The 26,574-nt window shown below is 44.0% G+C and overlaps 1 protein-coding gene across 1 annotated transcript in view; it reads left to right on the top strand.

Annotated features, from left to right (window-relative positions):
* The window catches only part of DENND2C (DENN domain containing 2C), a 77,533-nt gene that overhangs the window by 30,038 nt on the left and 20,921 nt on the right, over positions 1-26,574 (top strand). Inside the window, exons 2-8 of the mRNA XM_054981468.1 lie at positions 2,656-3,604; positions 6,560-6,708; positions 7,020-7,126; positions 7,983-8,153; positions 17,550-17,646; positions 19,121-19,165; positions 23,251-23,438. Of these exons, the coding sequence (XP_054837443.1) occupies positions 2,826-3,604; positions 6,560-6,708; positions 7,020-7,126; positions 7,983-8,153; positions 17,550-17,646; positions 19,121-19,165; positions 23,251-23,438 (1,536 nt within the window). The 5' untranslated portion in view covers positions 2,656-2,825. The remainder of the gene's footprint in view (positions 1-2,655; positions 3,605-6,559; positions 6,709-7,019; positions 7,127-7,982; positions 8,154-17,549; positions 17,647-19,120; positions 19,166-23,250; positions 23,439-26,574) is intronic.

Raw genomic sequence — 26,574 nt, 5'->3', positions numbered from 1 at the left:
GGTGCATTATCACTCCATGCCAGCCTGTTACTTTGAGGAGGGGCCCTGCTGCTGCTGCTAATCAAGACTGTGTAGACGGGGTGGTGGTGATGGAATGTTTTAAGGCAGGCCTATTTATGGGATTGTGTTTTTATTTTAATGATGTTTTTAAATGTTTTATGGAAATGGAATTTTATTGTATTTTAATGGGTTGTGATCTGCCCTGAGCCCAGTCGTGGGGAGGGCGGAATAGAAATGTGAAATAAATAAAATAAAATAAAAAAATAGAGCTGAGGAGGAGTCCCAGAAAGCCCTGGCAGGAAGGGAACCCCATCTGTATCAGGAAACATAGCAGTGTGACAGAGAGAGGCTCTGCCTCCTGAACGATGTGAGGCGGCTGTGGAGTGTAATGCTAGTTACACTGGGATGTGTGCAGGGGAAGTAAATAATGCGGGTGCATATAGGAAACTATAAGTAAATTACAGGGCAAAGAATGTTTACACTGACTGGAGGGTTCCCACTCTGATGCTGCTGTGCTTGGTCAAGACTAAATTAACCCTGGAGTGTCCTTAATCAGCTATTCAGGGGTCTTGTTTTAAGATCTTTATCTCAGCTTGCATTTATACTATTTTCTAACCCTAGTGATTGCAGAAGAAAGTTCGGAAGTGTCTCACTTCAGCCTTTGCTTATTCCCCTTACAAGTCCCTTTTCAATCCTAAAAGTCTGACATCTTTTGTGACTGGCAGCATGAATATGTTTGTTCCTAGTTTGTGCAGCTTGTGAATGCTGCAATTGCTTATTGTTTCTGTACATGGCAGTAATTTTGCTTAGCATGAACCATTGTAGCATCCTGAACCTGAGCTGTCTGATGGTGTTAGAAAGATCTGCCTGTTGTGGTTGTTGTGGGGCAGACAGTTTTTTCCCAGCAGTAATGGTAGGGCAGTCCTGGAGGCAGTGACAAAGGTGTTGGTGCCAGTAGGTGAGCTGTAGAAAACTTGTTCTTTCTGAAGATTCCCTACCTGAAGGAGCCTCAAAGCATCTTTGACAATGTGCAGAATAACTGCCCTTGTAGCTGTGGTGGACTCTGAAGGGATGCCGGGTTTGGGAAGATACTTGCACCCAGATGTCCCACTAATGGGAAAGCACAGCATTGCACAGAGTAGGGTGTGGGGTGAACATAAGTACTTGAGACATCCCATTTGGGTTCAAGCTTTGTCTCCATTACCTCTGCCTGCAGTGGCTGTGGGTGGCTTGCATCATTGTCTCACCCTGTTTTCCTGTTTGTGAAATGAAGGCAGTATCAGCTCCAAGCATGGCCTTGGGGGACCTTGCTATTGCTAATTGTTTTCAATAAATGTTCTGAATGTTACTCAACAAAAGAGCCTCTAGAACTGTCATTGTGGTGGCATTTTAACAGTAAGAGCATTCCATATCCACTGCATAGCACTTCTTGCTTCTAGCACAATCAATTTTGAGACTAGTGGCCCATTGGCAGTAGTTGAAGAGTTTGTTGGTTCTGTTGGAATTTCCAAAATCTAATGGTGGTAGCACTTGTAAAACTATTTCATCTACTTTCCCCCCACCTTGTAAATATCTGTGTTGGCTTAGCAGGATACCACTTGCTTTTGTTAACCGAATAACTAAATTTTCTAAAGTGACTTTGTTTATGTGGCGTTTATTAAAGGAGACATTGTGGTCCAACAGAGAGAATGGTGGACTTGGTCATAGGATCCCTGGATTTAAATCTCTACTCAGCCATAGACTCCCTGAGGGGAATATATGTTTCACTATTTTCTCCTACCTCTAAAATATGAATAATCATGGCCTACTTCAGTGTTAAGTATTATGAATATGAATGGTGCTGTATATGATTTTGTTTCACCTGAGTGCTAAGTTTCTGTGTTTGAAGAAGTGGAAATGAGAGGTGACTCACACAAAGCCAGTCTCTGGTACAAGCTTGAGTATACTGTCTGCTCTTTCTCATTCTTGTTAGAGTAGTTAGATTCATTCATTTATTTATTTATTTAGTTATAAGATTTCTACCCTCTCCTCTCAGCCATGGACTTCTGAGACAATAGACAATATTCCAGACAATATCCACATAAAAGCACAATAACAATAAATTCAGAAACAGTTAAAAAATAAAACAAACCACTGTACAGCGTAATGGGTAAAATCAATAAAACCAGCCTATAACATCTCAAACCGATCAACATATAACAAAACAAACATATAATAATTACCAAAAAATTATCTAAAAACATGGGGAAAACTGAATGGTTTGGGCCTGGAGTCTAAAATTCCGAGCATTGAGTATTGAGAAAACCCTGTCATAGGCCACCTCACCTTCAAGGGCCCTCTGCTTTGAAAGTGAGGAAACTTGAAGCAGGGTCTCCACAGAACCTCTCAGTTCCTGTGTAGGTTCAAATGGTAGGAGGGAGTCCTGTGAGAATCCTGGTCCCAAACTGTTTGTTTAAATATTTTTATACTACCTCTCCACCAGAATGTTTGAGGCAGTTCACAAAATAAAAATAATTTCACAAGTAATTTCACTGCCACATTTGATGGCAGTCCATCAAAACGTAACATTCCGTCAGAGTATCTGGGTTTTTTAAATTGTAGATTTTGATGTCTTGCACCCTTTCTGATACATGGTTTATATTTCTTCTTTTTCAGGTTGGCATCAGGATGCATTTCACTTTTCAGAACAGGAGTTGGTTCATTCTACAAACCAGATTTGATTGGAGATCAACCAGCAATTGATTTGGAATTTCAAATCACAGACACTCTGTAAGTGGTTGGGCAGCAGGCTGTGATGGAGCTGTAGTGGATAAAGTTTGCCTGCCATGCACCCCACAGGGAGTGTAGATGCCAGCTTTTCCCGTTCAGCTGTGCAAACTCTGTCTCGTAGTCACTGTCGGAACATAAAACAGAAGATCTCTCAATGGGAGGGTCGGACAAAAGGTAATTGCCAGGAGCAAAGGCAAAAACCCAAAGACTTTGGGGTCAAGTATGGCCATGACTGCAAGGATCAGCCAGTTGGTCTTGAGCATGGCAGGAAGGTAGAAGGTTTACTAAATGTTAAGAGTCTTGGCTTAGATTTCCGGGAAAACTCTCATCTTTGCTCTGTGACTGAGGAGGAGGAGGAGAGACTCCAAGAGGGTGATGTTTCAGACAGCCTTGTGGCTAAGCCACTCTCCAATGGTGTGATAAGTGAAGAAGAGGACAATGAGGACTGGGAAGGTGAGAGGCTACCCCCCGGGAACTTCTACACCTCCCGGGACTTGTGGAAAGAGATAGAAGCCCTTACCCCTGGCAAAGGAGCACTGGACTTGAAAAGGAAAAGGGAAAGTTGTGGCTCAACAGAGAAAGAGCTGAATGGTGTGCCAACAAAGAGCTTGGAGAATATATACTGTGACGCTGAAGGCCAGGAGGGGCAGTCACCAGCCATTAACCCAGTACCCAAACCACGAAGGACTTTCCGTTACCATGCAGACTGCCCTAATGGAAGCCATGTTGAACAGAAGCCACCTGAACACCAGTGTAATGGTGGCTGCCCCGCAACAACCTCCCATAACCCTGAACAGAAAGTGGCCAGCAGAGGCCTCCGGGCCAGATCCAAAAGGTGAGTGCCAGTGTGATTTCTCTCTACGTATGTCTGCCTTGGAGAAAGATTTGGTATATGGAAATCTGCTACATTTTCCTATGATAGATAATTATAGAGTTGTCTCAGTCTTTCCCCATTCAAACTTTGTCAGGCTATCTGAAAGACTGCACAGAAAATGCCACCTTTTTTCATTAACTTAGTCATTTTTGACTAAATAAATAACCTAGAGTATGAGAATAAAGAAAGTTTTGTCCTGTATCATCTTTGTTTTCCTGCCTTTTGGTCACTGCAATGCTGTGGGCAAAGTGCCTGTGCTCTATAATTCTGTATAAATTTGATATTGAAATAGAATTCAGCTCTTTGAAAAGGTAGACTTCCTTGTACTTTATTATATTTTAAAGGAACATCATATTTGTTGTAAAGATAGGTATGAAGGGCAGTATATAAGTTGTCCTGGAGGGCAGTATATAAATCGAATGTTATTATTGTTATTATTATTATGAAAGTGTTTGCAAAATGAACTAATTTGTATAATGTCTCTCGCTTGCAGAATTCAGATTTTACTTCCTTATTTGGGTTATAATGTTGCATTTTTTTAATTTTTAAAAAGCACAAATAATCTGATTTGTTGGTAAATGCAGGCATCAGATCTTCCTAACCAGAGGTCCACACATTACTCAACAGTGTGCCAAGTGGTGTTCTCCCTCTGAGTGAAAATTATCATGAAGATGTTAAGCTTCAACCTCTAGTCATGCAGAACCTCCTAAGAGGAGTGCAGTAGGAACAAGCCCCAACCCCAGACACCCTTGAGCTCACTCTTGTAATCCAGCTCAGTTTGGGTGACACTCCAAGTGCCTTTGAAGCTGCCTATGATGTCAGAGTCAGGACCCACCCCTCTTCCCAGGAAGTGTGGGTTTATGAGACCTGGTGATTTTGTTACAACTTTAGCCATTTGAGCACTTGTTGGAGGTTATTTATTTATTTATAGTCTGCCTTTCTCACTGAGACTCAAGACAGATTGTGAATACACAATGCAAACTTGCAAATCTTTAAAACCAGCAGAAATCTAATACAGAGTTGAAGAAATGCTGAAACAGAGTATAAGCAATTCTAAGGCTAACATTAAACAACATAGGAACTACCCAATAGGCTCATACTTACAGCAATAATAGTAAAGTCAATAGTTACTCGTATCTTTTACTAGTACATCTCTTTGAGACCCCTTCCTTATACTACAGCCCTCCCAAGTAAAAGCCCTCTTGAATAATTCAGTTTTGCATTGTTTACAGAAAGCCAGGAGAGTGGGAGATATTCTAATCTCTTCAGGTAGGCCATTCCATAAATTGGGGGTCACCCACCACAGAGAATGCATATGTCTGGGCAGCTGTTGATTTTGCCCATGTGCAAGGTGGCACCTGCAGAAGGCCCCTTTTCAGGTGAGCGAAGTTACTCTGGTGGAGCACAAGGAGATGGATGGCCCCATGGATATGATGGAACAAGGCCATGAAGAGTTTTATACATATTAGCCAATACTAAGTGATAGGAGTGTCTGCAGAATGAGAGTAATGTGAAGTTTCTGCTGAATGGGTGAACAGTTGCTTCCCCTGTATTTATTTATATATTTATTTAAAACATTTCTATGCCATCTTTTTATCCAAATTGTCTCCAAAGTGGAAAACGTTAAAAAAATTAAAGCAACATTTTAAAACAATTTAAATTAAGACATTCAAAATAGTATAAAATCAATAAACACACAACAACGAGAAGAGGAAAGAGGGCAAGTAAAAGTTCTTGGGGGTATGCCATAATGTTGTGGTTAACATTTCAGACTAGGATCTGAGAGACCCAGCTACAAATCTCTACTCTGCTGTGGAAACTTGCTGGCTGATTTTGGGCCAGTTACGCACTCTCTGCCTAATTTACCTAACAGGGTTGTTGTGAGAACAAAATGGAGGAATGATGTAAGCCAGTTTAGGGCCCCACTGGGGAGAAAGGCATGGTACAAATGAAGTAAATAATATAAATAAATAAAATAAAAAAGTCTTCACCTGCTGGTGGAAGAAAGCAATAGAGTGTGAAGATCTTCTAGCTGTGAATTGAAAACCCAGGTAAACACAGAACTTGAGTGGTCTGGAAACCCTGAAAGCAAAGGAAATGCATGGACTGCTTGTAGATTTTTTTTTTTACCCAATGTTGCCCATAATGCACCTGATATGCACAGATGCCTGGTGAACTAGAAGTGTGGGAAGTGATCCATGTGAATTTAAATATGTATCCATCTTTCTATATCTAAAACCAGAGGAGGAACCTGATTCTTTAAAAGAAAAAACTGAGTTCAAGGGCAAAAGTTGCCCACCCACCTCCATCTCATTGCTTTGTTGTCTCCAGCATTATTCCTCCAATCCAGCGCACTTCTCATATCAGAGCCAGGCTAGGAGGAAAATACATAAAGTGACAGAAGGGAGTGAGGGGAGGAGCCAAAATTTATATCTCCTCAGCTGGGTACCCCATTTTTATTACAAAGTAGACCTTCTTCCTCTCCCTTTCTGTTTTAGATGTGAACTCCTGTATGTAGTTTAGCCTTGGAATGTGGGCTTTGAGTTAAGGGTATGAGAATGAAAGGAGCTGGAACTTCGACTTCTGTTCTCCATATTCATGCTGTGGAATTTAAAAATTGTTTTTTATGCCTTACATTAGGGGGAAAATAGATCAAAGTGAAATGAGCTTTAACAATTTGGGGTGGTTAATTTTCTTACTTTGTCTTTGCACTACCAGGTTGGTGAAAATCAAAGGCAGAACCTATCTATAATGTAACCTTTTCTTAAAGGTTGCAAAAATAGGGTGGGTCGGAGAGAAGATCTTTGAAAGTTTCAGCTAGTGAACACTAGGCAGTGAATAGATAGACTGTGCCATGTTCTTCCTCTGTATGTAAGATATCTCTGATACTGAGACAACCTTCTGTTTCCTTTTCAGAAAGTCCTTTGAATTTGAAGACATTCAAGGCTACCGAAACAGGATAGCTGCCATGGAGTACCAAAAACTCCACGAAGAATTGAATGGCACCACAGGGGTCCACCTGTATTGCACACAGTCAGAGGACAACCTCTATGAGGACATTATTGGTACGTTTAGAGAAAAAGAATGATGCTAGTCACTCGGATGAAGTTGCTCTGCCATCTTTCTAGCTCTGGAAGTCATCCATACTAACTTTATAGTCATTTCTGGTGAACTGAGTCTCTGGTGAGCAAATGCTATTTTTTTCTGGGAAGCAGGTGATTGAGAGGAAGAGTGTGGGGATATTCAGTGCACACTGATATTTTGCTTCCTCATTTAAAGTTGGGTAGATGCTACCCTAATTTGGGCTTTTCTTTGCAAATGTGTGTGGTTAGGTGGTTGTTCCGACCTTCTCTTTCACAAAACTTCTTTCCTCTAGATCCTGCTAAGGAGAATCTATATGAAGATATTAAAGTGAAGCCACTGTGGAGGATCCCATCTGCTTGGAAGCTGCCTCCCTCCCGAAACACCTACAAGCCACCCAAAGTGAGGGCACGGTCTCTCTCTCTCTACCCAACATCCTCTCCTAGTACTGAGCTCAGGGCCTGCTTTACAGGGATCAGGTTTTGTCCTACAGAAATCTCCGTCAGAGGGGATACGTTCACCACATGCATATACATTCAGCTGAATATGTGAACTGCTTTAGGTGAAAAATGATGCAGAGATATGAAGAGTCAGTCCGTGGTACTTGATCTGTGGCAGTGATTTCACATGTGCAAGTCATCCCTTGATGTTGCATGTGTGTGACAACTCATGACCAAACTACATGTTACATAGGGATCTGTGATCAGATAGCTCAGATTGTACTTCAGCTTTAAAAAGCCACCATGGGGATTTGTATTAGGACATGGTGTGAGGTGTGTGGATGATATCTCCGCCCCCGCCATGCCCTTCTCTGATACAAATCCCTCCTTATCTAAGCTGTGATTAAACCCAGTAGGGAAAAAAGACAGGCACCCATATTGTATAATCTTTTTCCCTACAGGGCTTATAGTAGCTGGGCTCAGGAAGGTGGTTGTTTATCAAGGAAATGGCGTGGGAGAGACGTTTAACCATGCTGCCCCAGCACCATGGTGCCAATGCAGGTCAAGACCCCTCTCCAGGTGGATGCTTTTTTAAGGTTCTCAAGTATATGGTGGGAGATCTGATCACTTTGAGCACATCAAGCAGGTCTCTGGGGAGGCAGCATATACTTTTCCAAATATAGCACAGATCTTTTATATAATTTGTAGTAATTGCCCCCCTTTAGCAAAACTCTTTGATTTGGGTGTCTTGATGAGGTGTGTTGGAATCAATTTCATAGTAAAACTTTCATTCTTTGTCTTCATTTTGTTTTGTTTAGCTTCCCCCCAAACCACATTTCCTTCATCGCAAAACCCTGGAGCTAAAGAGCGCTCGGATTTGCTTGCGTGGGAAGCTGGCGAAAGACACAACTTTACCTGTTACACTGACCGAATGGAAGTTCTTTAAAGCAGGCGAGGCTGGCAGCAGGAAGAGGAAAAATCTTCCACGGGTGAGGAAGGATTCAACACATTAGTGTTCTTGTTGATGGGAAAATTAAGGTCCTCTTTTCTCCCAGTCAGTCCACCACTACCCCCAATGATCCCTATTGGATTGTACCTGTAGCAAGTGATACAAAACATTCCCATTCTAGGTAGTCATTTTACAAACTTTTTAAAAAAGTATTTTATTTTTCATGTTTTTTTAATTTACTTTCTGCTCTGGAAGATGGATGTTCTGTCAGAGAATCGCTCAAATTCCACAGCTCTTGAAAACGCCAGTAAATCTATACCCTCCTTCTGCTTTGCCATTTCATATACTTTTTATTTATTTATCGAGCTTGTATCCCATCCATCTTTCATACACCTCAGTACAGTGTATGTGGGTTCCTTCCTTCCTATTATCTTCATAACATTTCTGTAGTAGGCTAGGCTGTGGGCATAACAATCTGTAACATTATCCTCACATCTCTGGGGGCAGGGCTTTTTTTCTGGAAAAAGAGGTGGTGGAACTCAGTGATGGAACTCAGGACCGCACAATGATGTCACTTTGGGTCAGCTGGAACAAGGGGGGAGTTTTTTAAAATTTAAATTGCCCTTGGCGAAAATGGTCACAGGGCCGGAGCGCCACTGCACGGAGCGCGATCTAAACTCCCCTCTGTCTGGAGATCAGGGGGCAGGGCCACCGGCCATGTGACCATTTTCAAGAGGTGCTGGAACTCCGTTCCACCACTTTCCTGCTGAAAAAAAGCCCTGTCTGGGGGCCTGCTGTTGGGAATTTCAGTCAGATGTGCCTTGTGATTTCTCCCCTCAGAACTCAATTCCAAGGTGAAGTCCATTCAAATCATCACCATGGTGCAGGTAGAGAGGGGGTTTATATATAGCAGGGCTTTTTTCCTGCCAGAATGGGTGGAATGCACTTCCGGCACCTCTTGGCACCAGGAGCTGGAGGTGGCGCCGGTGGTGGGTGGGCAGGTGTCTGCGTGGCCTCTCCGCCGGGACTGCCGAGCAGCCTCTCTGTCCCAGTGCCGGGAGCTGGAGGCAGCAGCAGTGGTGGGCAGGCGGCTGAGCATGGGCAAGCAGTCAGCTACATGGTGCGCCCTGGCCTCAGCTGACTTGTGTGCTTCACACTTGTCTAGGGTTACCAGCTCCAGGTAGGGAAATTCCTGAAGATTTGGGGGCTGGCACCTGGAGAGGGTCGAGGTTGAGGGTGTCTACTTCCAGCTCCTGAAACTCAAGCTGAATCCCCCGCCCCATCAAGCTTGCCCCACATTATTACCCTGGTATAAATGTTAAGGAAGTTAGGTTTTTTCATTCTTAACATGGTTTTCAAATTTCTGCAACCCCCTGTTGTATTGTTTATTGAATGCCCCATTCTGTTGACTATAAATAGTTCAAACAAAATAAAATAAATAGCAACCCTGCAAGGTTTTTAAGGCAACAGATGTGCAGACGTGATTTGCCATTGCCTGCCTCTGCGAAATAACCCTGGAGGAATCACCTACTTAGCTTCCAAGATCTAAGATCAGGCTAGCCTGGATTGTCCTGGTCTGGGCTCAGGTGGTATACTGCCCCTATACCAGTGCCTCAGACAATCTAATTCAAAAGTCTTTTAATCTAATGGATTCTGATTTTGGAAAAGGCATGCACAAAACTTGCAAGTTGCTGCTCACAAAGTAAATTCCTAGCTCACAACACTGCACTGGTTAGAGGGAACATTGCTGCCAGGTAAGGGCCGGAGAGGTGAGCGGGCCCAAATTGCAGGAGCGTTCCTGGAGGCGGTCACACCCTCCACGACGATGTCAGTTCCTGGAAGTGATGTCATCACATGGTCCTGGGAGTACGCATGCACAAAGCTTGTGCATGTGGTGCCAGGGGCACCACCACCTGCCGGGAGTTGCCCCGGGTGCTGGTAACCCACGCTACACCACTGAGTTCCACCACCTCTTTTCCCAGAAAAAAAGCCCTGTATATAGCCATCAGTCCTCAGTGGGACAAATAGCGGTTCCTCAGGGCAATTTCAGATCAGAAGAGCAGCTCCAGAGGAATTCTCCTCTTCCCCCGTGCTACAGTCCCAATCTGAATTGAGTTCCATGCATAGAATAAAAATAAATTTATAAAGTATGTATAACTGAAAGTCCTCATGGAGGACCTGGGGAGGATGAGAGGAGAATGTTTTATAGTTAGGCCTTGAGAGAATGGCCTGAAGTGAGCTGCTTGGCAAATAAGGGGCTTCTACCTTAAGACCAACACTGTATCCAGTACATCAATGCACCTGGTCTTTTATTTCATTTTTCTAGTTCTTTGAAAGCTTGGCTGCTGTGTTCCTTTGTAGTGTACCTCTGCCCAGATTTTTTTCCAAACAAACATTATTATGGGTGTTCCCTCCTTACTTTGGCAGCAGAAGATTTTCCTACTGCGATTGGATTTTGATACTGGTCTGGCATTAGTGTAGGTAGTGATGGTAGCTGGGGGTGGGGGCATACATGTGGGTTATGACATATCAGAAAAACCGTGCCATTACTCAGAAAAAATCCAGCAACATATGGATTATGTAGACCTAAAAGGGTAAATTAAGTTTGCTTGAGGTGCCAGTAGATTTTATAATTTCAAGTCACCAAGCTATATTTGGGGGAAGCCAGGTTTGTGCTGTACTTCATACATGCAGCAGTTCTACAGTTTAGCTTTTCATGATCAGTGAAATCAAAGAGAGTATGTAACATTCAGATTAACAAAAGAGTGGATTTAATTCAAGCTTAAACAAAATTCCAGTTAGTCCCCTAATCTGTTGTTTTTAAAACCTCAATTTCCTACTTTTAAAAGCTCTTGAATTGTAGAAAAAGTATATTAAATCCTTTTACATAGTATTAAATATAGATTTACAACCACTCATACTTATTAGCAAGCAGGCAATGTGTAGCAAGAAGTAATTAGTACATGGTTAATCCTCCTTCACCCTGGAAATTAACCTCTGCCTTTGGCAAGAAGGCACCGTAATCATATTTGCAGAGACTCGAAATCCTGAGTTGATCTAGTCTCCCTGCTGATTCTTGAGTTAACGTTTAACTTCCAAACTGTTTTGTGCTTAATGTTGCTGAACAGCTCATTAAGAACGAGCCTGTTTCTTAAAACTTGAATATATTTTTCATGTATTTCCTGACACTCCTTCCCATGGGTGCATGAGTAATGGAGACATGCATGGGGTAGTAAGAGAAGCAAGAACTGGCTTTTTGCTGTCCGTGTATTGAAGGAATTGAACTCCGTGTGTCTTTGTGTCAATTTCTGCATGCTCAGATGAATATCTAACACTACATATACAAATACACGCATTCACATAATTTCTTGAAGCAATCCTACTGTAAGAAAACAGTAACCACAATTTATACTGTAAGATGCATTGTTGTCTAGCTAAAAATTTAAGCAATTACGAGTTCCCAGTTCTGTCAGCTAATTGGCTAGTGCTTCATAAGGATTCATTCTGCTGCTGCAAAGGGAATTAATTGTGTGTATGTGTGTACGGAGGGGAATACTAGCTTATTGGTCAGCCCAGGCTGTCTCTCCGAGTTTTACACATCAGCATTTCTCAAAAGTGTTCAGAGATGATCGTAAACACCCACCCAGCGAGGAGGAATGATGAGATATCCCACTCTGAATGTCATTCCTTAGACAAATGGATCCTACCTCAAGTCAAGACCCCCAAAGCACCTTCAAAAATATGGGAGTAATTTACAGACAGAGGAAGCTCATGTTATTCTCTCGCCTTCCACTCCTAAAATTTGGCTACGATTGCTGGAGTGAGGCCTAAACAAGGCAGGAAAATATCTTTGTCAATGCTAGCTGAAAAGCATGTGCTCTCCAGCAGGGGCGGCGCCAGGGTTTTTGGTGCTCACGGCCGGCCGGCTGGGCGCCCTCACGTGCGCGCATATGCGTGCACGCACTGGCATGCGTGATGACGTCACACGTGACATCATCACAGGAGCGCGTGTGCCGCCGCCAGCCCGATCGCAGCGGCGGGCGGCTGTGACGGTGCGCGGGTGGCCTCTGAGCTTTCCCGCTCGGTTGCCTGCGCCGCCGCAGACGCCTGCCCGTGGCTGCTGCGCCCAGCTGGTGGTGGCAGCGGCGCAGGGCAGGAGGGATAGGAGGCTGCAGCTCTGTGGCGCACACTTCCACCCCCTGCGCCTTTTCCAGCGCTCCCTCCAGCACCCCGCGGCTGAGGCCACCGCCTACCTGACCTCAATGGGCGCGCCGGCCCTGCTCTCCAGCATCGACAACTCTCAGTGACTTTTTCTGGAGCCTTGGAGCCACTTCACACTTTGTGCAATGGCTGAGTACCAATACCATTTTTTGTAATTTACAATGTTAAAGTGGGAAGAGAAGATGCACATCTTCAGACTCACCCTAGACATTTTCCAAGAAGCTCCTTGATGTGTGTCCCTGGATGGTTGGGGACCGTGTTGTGACATATTTATCTCCGCAAACACTGATATAGCTGGGTTGCTATTTAAAGTGCAAAGCTACTCTCAATTCGGTAGAAGTATGTCCTGGGTTTGGAAAACTGGGGGTGCAGAAGGCAGGCAGGAGGAAGCTCATGCAGGAAATCCAGTTCTTCCTGCATAAGAGCAGTTGTGGCCTAAGGTCAAGCTGCAGTCCCGTGTGTTTCTGCCTGACCCCAGGTCAGCAGATTGGATCTTTGCAACCCCTTCTTCCTTTGTGAGCCTCTCTTTGCTGGGTTTGCTGAGGTCAGAGAATGGGTCGGGACTGTGAACAGATTTACCTGGTGGCTGTCGTTTGCTTTTCTGCATTACTTGTGGTTATGGGAACAAGCAGACCCCACCCTGTTGCCTTTGCTTGGAATGTTGAATGCATTCTTAAAGCTTGGGGCAAGAGGGAACTTGGCCTGCATGCCGTGTCTAGAATAGTAAAGCAGTTCTGCTGGAGACCAGAGTGTCAGCAGGCTGGAACTTGACATGTTGAGGCAAAGAGCTGTCAGTCTGCCTGTGGCTTGAGCTGCCTGACACCCTGGTGGGTTGGGCTGCTCACTTTTAGCACTTGGTTGTTTCTTTGGAAATGACAGAAGTCAGCCAAAGCAAGGAGTATCCAGTAGCTGAGTGCCCACTGGACCAGGAACCTGGTACTCTATTGTCCTTCCTTTTGCTCTGCCCATTCAGCTCTAAGCATTGGTACTTTACTTCGTTCTAGATCTGTGAGAAAAAACCATTCTTCAGGTTCTGCAGGGAAGATGTGAGAGCTCGCCCTTTCACAGCTCTTGCAAATGTGAAAATCAACTGTGTGCGACACTTGAGCACCTCTTGCTGCAGACTTCTGTGCAAAATGGCTCATGATTGGCCTAATGAATATCATGTGTTGCTGAGAACACAAAAAAAGAAACCCTTTTCATTAGCAGAGATGGAATCAAGCAGTTGTCACGACATCTGGGTACTCAAACAATCCATGCCTTGGCTTATACCTACACCAAACTCACTCAAAGCAAGTCCAGATTTGTCCTAAAGAAATGAATAACAATATTCTGAATCACAAAAGAACTAGTTTGCATAAATGCTTTGTCATATTTAGGCTTCCAAAGCAACTGGAGTATTTTGGCATAGATTGAAAAGATAGAAAAAGGAGAGATGGTATGGCAACTACTCAACTGGATGAAGTTTAAAGCCTTGGAGTGACACAAAAGTAGGGTTGCCAGTGCTGGGTAGGGAAATTCTTGGGTTGCGGGGGGTGGGGTGGGGGTAGAACCTGGAGAGGGGCAGTTCACGGTTTAGGAGGGGCAGGACCTCAGTGAGATATAATGCCACACAGTCGACCCTCCAAAGCAGCCATTTTCTCCAGGGGAACTGACTTCTGTAGTCTGGAGATGAGTTGTAATTCTGGAAGATCATCAGACTCCACCTGGAAGTTGGCAAAACTACACATAAGTCCTGACATGGACCATTGGGTGTATTTGCCTGAAGTCTTTCTTTAATTTCTAAGGGCCTTTCCAGAAGATGTCTTTTCCTCACAGGATCAATGCCTGTTTGCTTAAGCAATTTGTTTATGTTAGTCCCATTCAGTGATACTCTGTTCCCCAAGTAAGGGTCGCTTTCCGCTGCAGAATACCAGGGTCCTTTCCCTTCTGTTCTGGCAGATATATGCACCACTTCTGGAGGGGGGTGGGAGCTCATAGAATCTCAAGTTGGAACAACTAAAAAAACCTCAGGGAAATTATCATAGAATCATAGAGTTGGAAGGGGCCATACAGATCATCTAGTCCAAACCCCTGCCCAGTGCAGGATCAGCCTAAAGCATCTCTGACAAATATTCATCCAGCCTATTCTTGAAAACTGTCAGTGAAGGGGAGCTCACCACCTCCCTAGGCAGCTGATTCCACTTTTGAACTACTCTGACCGTGAAAAAATTCTTCCTAATATCCAGCCGGTACCTTTGTGCATGTAATTTAAGCCCATTGTTTCGGGTCCTACCCTCGGCTGCCAACTGGAACAGCTCCCTGCCCTCCTCCAAATGACAGCCTTTCAGATACTTAAAGAGAGCAATCATGTCCCCCCTCAACCTCCTCCAAACTAAACATTCCCAAGGCCCTCTGCCTTTCCTCATAGGGCTCAGTCTCCAAACCCCTGATCATCCTCGTCACTCGCCTCTGCACCCTCTCGATTTTGTCCACATCCTTTTTGAATTGAGGCCTCCAGAACTGCACACAATACTCCAGGTGCAGCCTGACCAAGGCAGTATAGAGAGGGGCTATGACCTCCTGCGATTTCGATGCTATGTCCCCTTTGATACAACCCAGGATTGAATTGGCCTTTTTTGCCACTGCATCACACTGACTGCTCATATTCAGTTTACAGTCCACTCTTACCCCAATATCTCTTTCACAAATATTACTGCCCAGAAGTGTATCCCCCATCCAGTATTTGTGCTTCCCATTTTTGTGGCCCAGATGTAATACTGTGCACTTGACTTTGTTGAATTACATCCTATTCACAGCTGCCCACTTCTCCAGAGTATTCAGGTCTTGTTGAATTTTAATTCTATCTTCTTGGGTGTTTGGTACTCCTCCCAATTTGGTATCATCAGCAAATTTAATGAGCAGCCCTTCCACTCCTTCATCCAGATCATTGATAAAAATATTGAAAAGTACTGGGCCCAAAACTGAGCCCTGCGGCACCCCACTGGACACCTCCCTCCAATCTGATGAAACGCCGTTGATCACCACTCTTTAGATGCGTTCCTCTAACCAGTTCCCTATCCACTGAACTGACCTATAGTCCAGTCCACAGTCTTCCAGTTTGCCCACCAGAATGTCATGGGGGACCTTATCAAAAGCTTTACTGAAATCCAGATAAATCACGTCAACAGAGTTCCCTTGATCCAGTAAGCTGGTCACTCGATCAAAGAAGGAAACCAGGTTGGTCTGGCAAGATCTGTTAGGGACAAAACCATGCTGACTTCCCCAGATCACTGAGCGGTCCTTCAGATGCTTACCGATTGATCCCTTTAAAATCTGTTCTAATATCTTCCCAGCAACAGAAGTCAGACTGACCGGCCTGTAGTTTCCCGGGTCATCCTTCTTCCCTTTCTTAAAGATTGGGATAACATTTGCTCTTCTCCAATCTTGTGGCACATCCCCAGTCCTCCAGGAGGCCTTGAAGATGATGGACAGGGGTTCTGCAAGTTCTCTAGAAAGTTCTTTCAGCACTCTTGGGTGCACCCCATCCGGCCCAGGGGATTTGTATTCATCCAATGCAGCCAGATGCCTCTCCACAACCTCTCTGTCAATGACAATTAGCCACTCAGGTGTCCTGCCACATTTTCTATCTCTAGATGTGCCTGAGTTCTTCAAGGAGAAAAGAGACGCAAAAAAGTCATTAAGCCTGTCTGCTTTTTCTCTGTCCTGCATCAGAGTTTCTCCATCTACTCCCAACAGCAGTCCAATTGCCTCTTTTACCTTGCGTTTGCTTCTCACATATCTGTAGAAGTTTTTCTTATTGTAGCGAGCCCTCCTGGCCAGACCCAGCTCATACTGAGCTTTGGCCTCTCTGATGGCTGATCTGTAGTACCTAGTAACCCTCATATACTCCTCTTTAGAGGTCTGTTTTTCTCTCCATTTCCTGAACATTTCCTTTTTCTCCCTTAGCTTATTCTGGAGTTCTCTGTACATCCACATAGGTTTCTTGGAGCCCTTACCATGTTTCCGTCTTGCTGGGATAGTGAGGGCTTGAACTTGCAAAAGCTCATGTTTGGGAAGGGCTCACCCTTCACTCGCTCCTTTCCCTTCCAGCATACTCCCCCACGGAATGACTCTCATCAAGGCTCTGAGTTCATCGAAGTTGGCCCTACGAAAATCTAACCTACGAGTCTGGCTACGAACTTCCTTGGCCCCCCACAGCAACTGGAATTCAAGGAGGACATGGTCACTTCCCCCTAAGGTCCCCACCACCTTCACCTCATCTACTAATTCTTCCCTGTTGGTTAATATCAAGTCTAGTATGGCCGAGCCCCTTGTAGCTTCCTCCACCTTTTGAAAAAGGAAGTTATTGGCCAGGCAGGTCAGGAAATTGCATGATTCATGACGCTTTGCTGAGCCTGTCTCCCAGTACACATCGGGGAAGTTGAAGACACCCATAGTAAACCTCATGTGGCACAGGCCAGCAATATTTTGGTATTGTAGACGTGGGAGACTTAGGTTTATATCTTTTTGCTTGTAGGTTTTCTATGATAGCTTCAACAACCTATTGTGTCTTACGGCTATCTCACCGGGTTGTTGTGAAAATGATAAGAATTGTGAAGCTGTCAAGTAGTGGCTTAATTTTTGCTTTCCCATGGGAAATGTGGATTTTTTTTAGAGCAACTCAGTTTTGGAATAGTGAATACGTTTTGTCCTGTGGATGATTACATCACTGGCAATTCTCTGAACCCTTAAATTTGCACAGATTTGCCCAGTGCCCAATTAGAGGGCTACGCCAAGTTCTGCTGTGAAGCTCTACTTGGGTCCTAAGGAGTAGGTAAGAGTATCTCTGCATACTAAGTGTTATGGTGCCTTTGGGTAAGTCTCTGTATATGCAACCATCACATTATCTTCCATAATACTTGGAGGAATTCTCTGTCTCCAGTTTTTTAGTTCATGAGTCTCACTTCTTGCACTGAAATGTGACTTATGCTTGGAGCCTATGTCCAGAGCGCCCACTTCCTTAAAAAGTGTGCTTTTGCATGCTGCTTCCAGAAGCCAGTTTATTTTCTGTTTGCTCTTTGGATCAGTTGGTGTATCTATACCATGGTGTTGATGATAACCATATTTCTTAGCCATAGCTCTTCATGTAATAGGTCTGTTAATTGCACGGCAGGCTTTTTTTTTACACACTTGTGAGGCTTTATTGATTTCCACTTTGTCATTTGGGTTTCAGCTTGTGTTGAAGATACAGGAGATCTTTGATTCCAAACGAGGAAAGAAGAAAGTGAAGTTGGTGGCTCATGCAGGAAAAGAAACATCTCCAGCAAGAGGTATAGATGCTTGGCTCTGTGCAGTCCTCTTTGCAGGATAGCTGATGTCTATTATAAAATGTCTGACACAGACATCTTGCAACTCTGAGGGCCTAACTGTGAGCCTACCTGAACATGACAGCAAATGCATGGCAGCCATGCATTCGCTGCCACCATTTAAAAGTGTTTTTAAAATGCCGTACAGGCGTGGAGTTCTTTCTGCCCTACCCTGGTGTGTGCAGACACCCCCCTCCCCCATGGCTGTTTCAGTACTTTAAAAGGCACAGGTTGGGGGAGAAACTGCTTTATGCAGCGGGCCTGATCTGAATTGGGGCCACATGGGATTTTAAAAACACTTTAAAATGGAGACAGTGATCATGCATTTGCTATCATGTATAATTTGTTTAATTTGGTCCTACATGTTACAAGGCCCTTAATGTCCCTTGAGTTTCCATGCCATTCCTGTTGAGCAGGGGTCTTCTGGGAGGACCATGCTCAGAATTTAATTCCCAGGCATGAGTGGGCTTGAGTCAGACTGGGGGAGAGTGGCTTTAACCTTTCCCCCAGACCCGATTTTCCTGACCTGAAATGTCCCTGTGGATCCACTAGGGAACCTTTCGTATATTGATGGACTGTACATAAGTTTCCCCAATGTGGCAAATAGCAGATCCCTGGTGCTATTTCAAGGCAGGAAGTGGCATGGGTTAAGACAATCTCCCCACATGCTGTGGTCCCAATCCAAATTCAGGCCTGGGAATTAAGTTTTGAGCAAGGAACTCTAAGTTCATTTGGCTCACAGGACTGGGGCAGATGTGCAGGGGACATGAGGATTTTGTAACATGTACTTAGACCTTTGTCCTAGAAGTGCCGTGGACTTATGTTTAATAAAACTGCAGAAGTAAAAAATAGCCCCTGAATATTTGGGTTTTTAAAATGGGATGGAGGATGCTGCCTCAGTACTACTTTTCACATGTGGACTGAAAAAACATTTTCTTAAAATGTATGCATTGTTCTTATTTAATGCTATCAGTGTATATGACATTTTGCAGAGGCAAAACTAGACAGAGTCTCAGTCCCCAAGTTGCTAGCGATCAACAACAGACCATAGGGAAATAATAGGAGAGATTAAGGGAAGGAAGGATGATTGTGGAAAAATGAAGTTTCATGTACTTAAAACTTGTCTGCAGTTGAGTTAGCCTGGATTCTGCAAATCAGGGTTGTTGATTTACCTAATGGGATTAAACAATTACAGTCATACTTCCTTCCTCAGTCCTTTGTATTACACAATTATACAGATGCCTCACTGGAATTATAAAGTGAATGTTACATGTTTTATTGACCAACTAGAGAGTATGCATGTTTTGTAACCAACTGCTCTGTGCAGTTATGACCAGCGAATAGTGTCAGAGACTCATGGTGGTTCATCAGCTGCCTTCTAGCACACCCTCTTTCCACCCAGGTGTCAAATGCTGACGGAAACTTTCTATTGTTTCAGGTGAAACCAATGGGTATGACAGTGAACCAGAGAATCTGCCGAAAAGTGAGTGAGTGAGTGAGCGAGTGAGTCATAGGGGCTGAGCCAGTTCCTGGGACATAATTACAGGTGTCCAATTGCTGGTATAATTAATGCTGGGAATGGTTGGGCTAGATGCAGCTTTGGCACCTGACACTATGTGGGGATTTTTGGGAGTGCTGAACCATTTGACTAATTGGCACATCTGCCATTTGCTTGTGGATGCTCATTTACTATTTAGGGTCTGTTTTCAGTACTTAGGATGGTATAATATGTTTGGCTACATGTGCTAAAATTTTGGTGTGAGGATTGCATTCCTAGGATCCCAGTGAAGATAATACAGTATTGGGGTGTCTGCCAGAAATAAAGACTGAAGGAACTGGGCATCTTTAGCTTAGGGTAATGGTTTTCAGCCTGTGTTCCTAAGAAAGTTGAAATTTCTCAGAAGCATAATAGCTTCTCCTTGAGGAGAAGATCAGTAAACGTAGACAAGTTTTTCTGAACACTTATGTATCTACTGTTGTTTATTTTGCCCTGCAGGATGTAATGTTTATTTTGATGTAGTTTTAACATTCTTCCAAGGAACTCAGGGTAATGGTTGTTGTGGATTTTCCGGGCTGTATTGCCATGGTCTTGGCTTTGTAGTTCCTGACGTTTCGCCAGCAGCTGTGACTGGCATCTTCAGAGGTGTAGCATCGATGCTACATCTCTGAAGATGCCAGTCACAGCTGCTGGCGAAACGTCAGGAACTACAATGCCAAGACCATGGCAATACAGCCCGGAAAATCCACAACCATCGTTCTCCGGCCGTGAAAGCCTTCGACAGTATATTGAACTCAGGGTAGTTTACATGGTTCTCTTCGTTTCCATTTTATCATCAGAACAGCCCTGTGGGATGGGTTAGGCTGAAAGAATGACTGGTCCAAGATCACCCAATAAGTTCTGTGGAAAGCAGGGGTTTGAACCAGGGTCTTTTCAGTCCTGGTCCAACAGAAAGTAGATTACAGGGATTATTACTGGCTGCCCTAATTCAAATGGAATTGTTTTCTGCTGCAATAGCAGCCACAGCCACTGGAAGATCAAGAGGAACTTTCTTCTTTTTATTCTCTACTTCTCTTTCTCCTTTCTTATCCTTTCAGGTTTCCCTTCATTTCTTTCAATTCCCTTTCTCAATTCCTTTGCAAAGTGAGGAGGGAGATGTTTGGTTTGATTCTGCCTCCTGCAGAAGCTATTTGGGGGTTGGCTCCACCTGCTCTGGCAGCCATTTTGGGGTGGTGCTCACTATCCACTCTCAGAATTCCAGGGTGCCACAGGCTCAAAAAGGTTGGGAATCCCTACATTACAGAATATTCTGGATTCTGGAATACTTAGGAGTTCTGTGGTAGACAAGCATGGGTTTCATGGCAAACAGATCGATTTGGAAAAAGTTTCCTGAGGGCAAGAAGTTTGAAAGCTACTCTCTTAGAATACATGGTGACATGTTTCAGAGAATTGAAAAGATGGCATAAAACTTACCTCACAGGAGTGTTGTGGGGATAAAATGGAGTAGAGGAGAATTATAGGCTTATAGGCGTTGTAGGTGGCTTACAAAGGTGGGGGTATTAGTAAAATAAATAAATAAGTAATGTGAGACCATGCAGAACTTGTCTGCTTCTGCCAAGTGGGGTCCAAGGAGAGGTTGCTGGCCTAGTGTGGCTAGTTCAGGTGGTGTTGCAATGTGCCTTTGACATTTTCAGCCTGCGCCAGCTACTATGGTCCTCTGTGTAGGCATGGCAAGACAGCACATGCAGTGCATAAATTAGGCCTACCCTTTCATTCCTGCCTGGTGTTTTTGGCAGTGCTAGCCTGCATGCACATCAACTCTCCCCCTCTGCTTGGCCACAGCTTGGCAGAGGTAGCTGGGAATGGCAAAGTATGTTCCTATAAGAGAATCAACAAGAGTTTTACCAGATTGCTGAAGGAAAAATGAGAAGGAATGAGCTTGAGTACTTGGATTTAGCATTGGCAATGGTGTGTGTGTGTGTGTTTTAACTGCAAGAACAATGGAATCAATTGTTCAAGCCAGCTGTGGAGCTCCTTCTCTGAAGGCTAAACTGGATGAACATCTGTTCAAGCAGAAAAGGGTTAGAGCTAGGAAATCTTTGAAATTGGAATAGAGGATGTTTGCTCCAGCTCCATGACTCTGTGAAATAACTTATGAGGTCTTGCATAGGATTGCCAACTTTTAAATTGTCTCTTTAATATCAGTTTGATATGCACACAATTATAAGGTGATGTTATTTTACTCTATGCCATGAACAACTTCCACTGCCCATTTCCACTCATTAAACCACTAGTAAAAGGACAAGGCATTTCTCCTCCCACACACACACCAGCCAGTTGGCAATCTTATTCTTGCAACAAAACATGTGAAATCTGCCCCTTTTTTTGTTCCTGGTCACATTCCTGCTTAGACTATTTCCAGTGTTGCCCACTGAGAATGGCCTGCTGAGGCTGCAGCCCAGTCACTTCTGTACTTTGTAAACTCCTGCAAGATTATGAAACACCCTTTGCTGGGAAAAGGAGAAACTAGAATGAGATTATACATAACAAGTTTGGCCTTTTATCCTAGTCTTGCATATAAACACTGGAGGATCAACGAGAGTAACAGGCTCCAAACTGGCTTTGTGTCATGACTCATCTGCTCTAGTTGGCAGCCAGGGCTCTGGACACACCAGCATTTCCTGCTTTCCATGTCTGGAACCTGACAGAGTAAAGCTTTGCTTGTAATCTTTTGCAGCAACATGCTGGCAGTGCCCATTAGCATATGGCCAGCCGTACTTTTTCCTTTCTGCAGACAATGTTATACAGACAGTTAGATAAGCACCTTCTCTTGGTGCTAGAGGTTGGAGATGAGATGGTGCAGTCCAGCCTAATATAAAACTATGGACGTACATTACTTGGTATAAGCACACTAAGCCTATGTCATTGTAGTCACCACAATATTGTTGCTATTCTTTTGCAGCACTGTGCGCGTTCAGAATGTGCTGATTCACTAGAGTGGCAGGGAGGAGACCAGCTGTGTCCCAGTTCTAGATAATCCAGCTTGCTGGTGCTAATATGTTTGTCTAGAGTTAGGTTGTATTGCTAAATCTGTGGCTGTTTCCACATGGAGACGATTCCATTCTTTTCTCCACTTTCCCTCATGCCCTCTATTTCTGCTGTATGGCTTTTGGCCTTTTTTTGAATCAGTAATAACATGTGGTGTGTGGGGGAGACAGTGGCAGGCACGAGGGGAAATCGTGCTAATGAGAGTGGGCAGATGTGGAAATCCACACTTTCCTGTCCATATGGTGGACAAACCGGATTTCTTGTGGAACCCCTGCTGATGTCCTGAGGAACTCCAGGGTTCCATGGAACCCTGGTTGGGAAACACTGACCTAACCTTTCAAGTATCTTCTGTTAAATGCAGACCATGCTGTTTCCTGTGACTTGGTTTAAGATGCAGTGTTAAAACTAGAGGTGGGTGCGAACAGCAATATGAACAAAAAAAAGCCACGAACAGCCCAATTAGCTGTTTGCGAGCAAGCTGTTCATGAGGCCCCGTTCCCGACGAACATGTGTTGGTTCCAAGCCTTGTTCGTGGTGTTCATTTCCTTCAGAGTCTCCTCTCCCTCCCTCTAGCCAGCTGGAAGGAGGGAAACTTTGAAGGGAAGGTGGTTCCCCATGCCAGGGATTTTCCTTCCAAGTCGCCCCCCCTCCCTCCAGCTGGCTGGAAGGAGGGAGACTTTGAAGTGAAAGAGGTTCGCCATGCCATTTACAAACGGCATGGGGAACCTTCTTCCCTTCAGAGTCTTCCCCCCACCAGCCAGTTGGAAGGAGGGATACTTGGAAGGGAAGGAGGTTCCCCATACCATTTGCAAACGGCGCAGGGAACTTTCTTCCCTTCCAAGTCTCCCCACTCCCTCCCACGAACAGCCAACCATGAACATGTTCGTGAACTGGGTAATGTTTGTGGTTGTTCGTGATTCCCTGTTCGTGGATGGCAACGAACAACGAACATCATGTTCATTTTTTTCCTGTTCGTGCCCACCTCTAGTTAAAACCCTCACAGAGTTGTTTGTCTTCTATAGGTCGTCATAAGCGCCTGCTACAAGTGCAGGCTCAGTCCAAGAGGAACCCACATTACCAGACGCTGGAGCGAGACCTCATAGAATTCCAGGAGCAGCAGCTTTTTGAGCTCTTCGTTGTGGTGTCACTGCAGAAGAAGCCATCAGAAGCAACGTACACCCCACAGATTATACAGCAGTTTCCCAGCAAGGTGTGTTGCTTGGATCTGTTAAATTCTCCATTGTGTATGGTGTGGTGTGTGGTTTGGTGTGACATGGGACATGAGGAGAGAAGGTAGATTTTAATGGAATTCTATCTCGTAATGAGCAAATAAGAAACATTGCTGAACATCTCGTCTTTACTTGGATCTTGCCGTGGCTTCTGAGGTTTGTTTCTGATTCTTTCAGTTCTATAGAGATGAAATGTCTAACTTTTGGGAAATTGGGAATTTGTTACAGATTTAGTATTAAGTTGAAAATCTGAACTGAAATCATCCAGCTTTGCTCTGAACTCTAGGGAGCCAAATAAGAGGGGTCCTCCAAGTGTAGAACACTCTCAAACAAATTACAAACCTTGAAGGTTATATTTATATATTTAATATATTTTGTCAATTTTTATATTTTAATTCATACAAAAGTGCAAGTGCTCAAATGTGATAAATATTCTATAATAAATATCTAAAATCTACAACTAATAAATATTCATAAATAATCATAAATATTCATCAAGCGTCCAATCCTTCCAGTCCACTTTGAATAATCAGTTACAGTTTCCAGAGTTGTAAACTGTATTTTCTTTGTTCTTGTTCGGTTTCAAAGCTGTTAATATCTGTGTGGAGCTTGAAAGCTATGAATATCTGTGTGGAGTACAGAGACTACATTGCCTATTGGTTACAGCTGAAACCATCCAAAAATTGGGCTGTAAGAGCCTAACAACTCTTACAGGTTTGAAGAACTCTTGGGAGACAGAACCAATTAGAACAGGGGTCACCTGGGTGGTACCTGTGCACTTATTATTGGCTACGCTCAATCAAATGAAAGAGTTTAAGCACCTGGGTTTGCCTTAGTCAGTGTGTGGCTCTGTAAGCAGTCAGCCCGGCCTCCGCCATTTTAATAGCCATTTTTAATATGGCTGCTTGTGATATTAAAAATCACCAGGCCTCTGGATTTAAAATGGCAGTTGTATTGCCACCAGAGGACCTCCAACAGTTGCTGAATCCCGCCAGGGAGAACATGGCATGCATGGAACGCTGCACAGGAATGCAGAGTGATTAAGAGGTGATTGGATTTGCAGTCTCTCCAGCTCCAAAGGAATCCAGTGCAACAAAGGTCTCGCAGAGTCGTCCTCACTTAACACATTCCTTTCCCTGATTCCGTGATGAGATCTCCTGTCCATGATTGAGGAGCTAATCAAACAACATTCACAAGTATGTACAGTTGTTCCTGGGAAAGTACAGTCCCCACCTAAAATCCATCGACTTAGCTCTGGTGGAATTAACTAACAAATTATCCCTTTGTGCAGCGCTGTAACATGTTTTGCATTTGCTTTCACACACCCCGGCAGCTACCGATCAAGGCTATTAGACCTTTTGTCAAACACAGGAACTGACCATTGGAGCCTTTCTAACGGCTAGGTGGGCTCTTTCACCCCGGGCACATTTTACCTATAAAGGTAGAGCCCTGGCCCCATTCAAATCGTGTACGCTTCCTGAGTCCAAGCACTACTCCCTTAGGGTCACTTCCCTAAGCCACTCTCTCATTGTACACACTTCTGGATCCACAAGCGCTGTTCCCCTGAGGTTTGCCCTAAGCCTCTTATTCTCCTGGCCGAGGATGCTGGATGTTTGAAGCTACTCTCTTCTCCCGCGGACTGGACCCCTTTTCAGGATAGGTAGATATATTTGCTCCCTCGCTCTCTATTCCCAGTTTCCGGCTAAGCTTCCTAGGGCTCTCTGTGTGTGTGTAATTATTTTTACCCCATAATTGTGAGTGTATGCATGCATTTTGTTCTTAATAAAAATTATTGTTTGACTTTAAGAACCAGCCTTGTTTGCTGTTCTGGGAAGGGACTCCATAGAAGTTGGTGATAGATCCCTACGGTTACCGGCCTCTCGCATAGCCATTCTCCTTGCTTGCTAATTCCTGCCCCCCCTCCCCCCCGCACACACATACATCATTTTATTGCAAGGAGACCATTTCCGGTAACAGTTCCATGCCTCCTTCAGGCTTTCCTTTTTAAAATTCCCTCTTCTCTTTTCTACTCCTGCTCTCCAGAATTTATATCCTTTCTTTAATTCACTCTTTTCCCTCCCTCAGCCTTTCCTTCATTTCTTTTTATTCTCATTCTGCAGTTCTTTTGCAGACCAAGAAGCGGGTGGTGGTATTGCAATTGGCTCTGCCTTCTGTGGCAGCCATTATTATTTTGGTTCTGCTTTCTGCAGCAGCTATTTTGGTGTAGCAGTCCCCACTCCCTCTGAAAATTCCAGAAGTGCCAACAATCTCAAAAAGGCTGGAGATCCCTGTATTACAACCATGTAATTCTGTTGCTCCCTTGAGTTCAGGGCACTGAACTTGGTTCTTCCCTCCTCCATTTTACTTTCACAACAAACCTGAGGTAGGTTAAGCTGAGGGAGAGTGTCTGGCCCAAGGTCTCTCAGTGAACAGAGCACAGATTTGAATTCAGCTTTCCTCAACCCTAAAATACTGATCACTTCTTCACATTAGAGTAGGAGTACCATCTGATCCTTCGTTGATTTTCTGTTTTGCGCCCTCTCAGTGATACATAAGAGATTGACATTTAGTAGGACTGATACCTGGGGCCCCTTGTGTGGGTGGGATGAAGGGTTGGGATTGAATTTGTCCACACCTTGTAAGAGCTTGAGCATCCTCAAATACAAATATGCATAACAAAAGCTCAGTAGCTGCATTTCTAGTTTTGAAAGAAAGATGTTTGTTCACATGCTTAACTATCTATCCATCTGTCTAATCCCTTTATTTATGTAACAAAACATTACACAAATATTTATATAAATACTTTAAAAATACCTAATGCCAATAAAAATTACGGAGTCCAAATCTTCCTGTATCCAGTTCAATACTTCTTTCCTTGTAGGTTCTAATGAAAAATTCTTATTCAACAAAGAAAGACCGCTGTGTGTGAGCATAGATGTTCTTATTTCTGCATCAAGGATTTCTCAAGAAAAAGCAGCTATCAGCCTTTGGTTTATACACATTTATGTGTAATTCTGTCCACAGACTGAAGCAACTGCTGCTGAATGATAGCATAGTCAGGGCCAGGACAGAACCTTGGATTTATTTTAGGAAAATATGTGCTAGTTTCTAGTGCTG

This window comes from Eublepharis macularius, chromosome 5 (genome assembly GCF_028583425.1).
Source record: "Eublepharis macularius isolate TG4126 chromosome 5, MPM_Emac_v1.0, whole genome shotgun sequence".
Lineage (NCBI taxonomy): Eukaryota > Metazoa > Chordata > Lepidosauria > Squamata > Eublepharidae > Eublepharis > Eublepharis macularius.
This window is presented reverse-complemented; position numbering and strand designations above follow the sequence as displayed.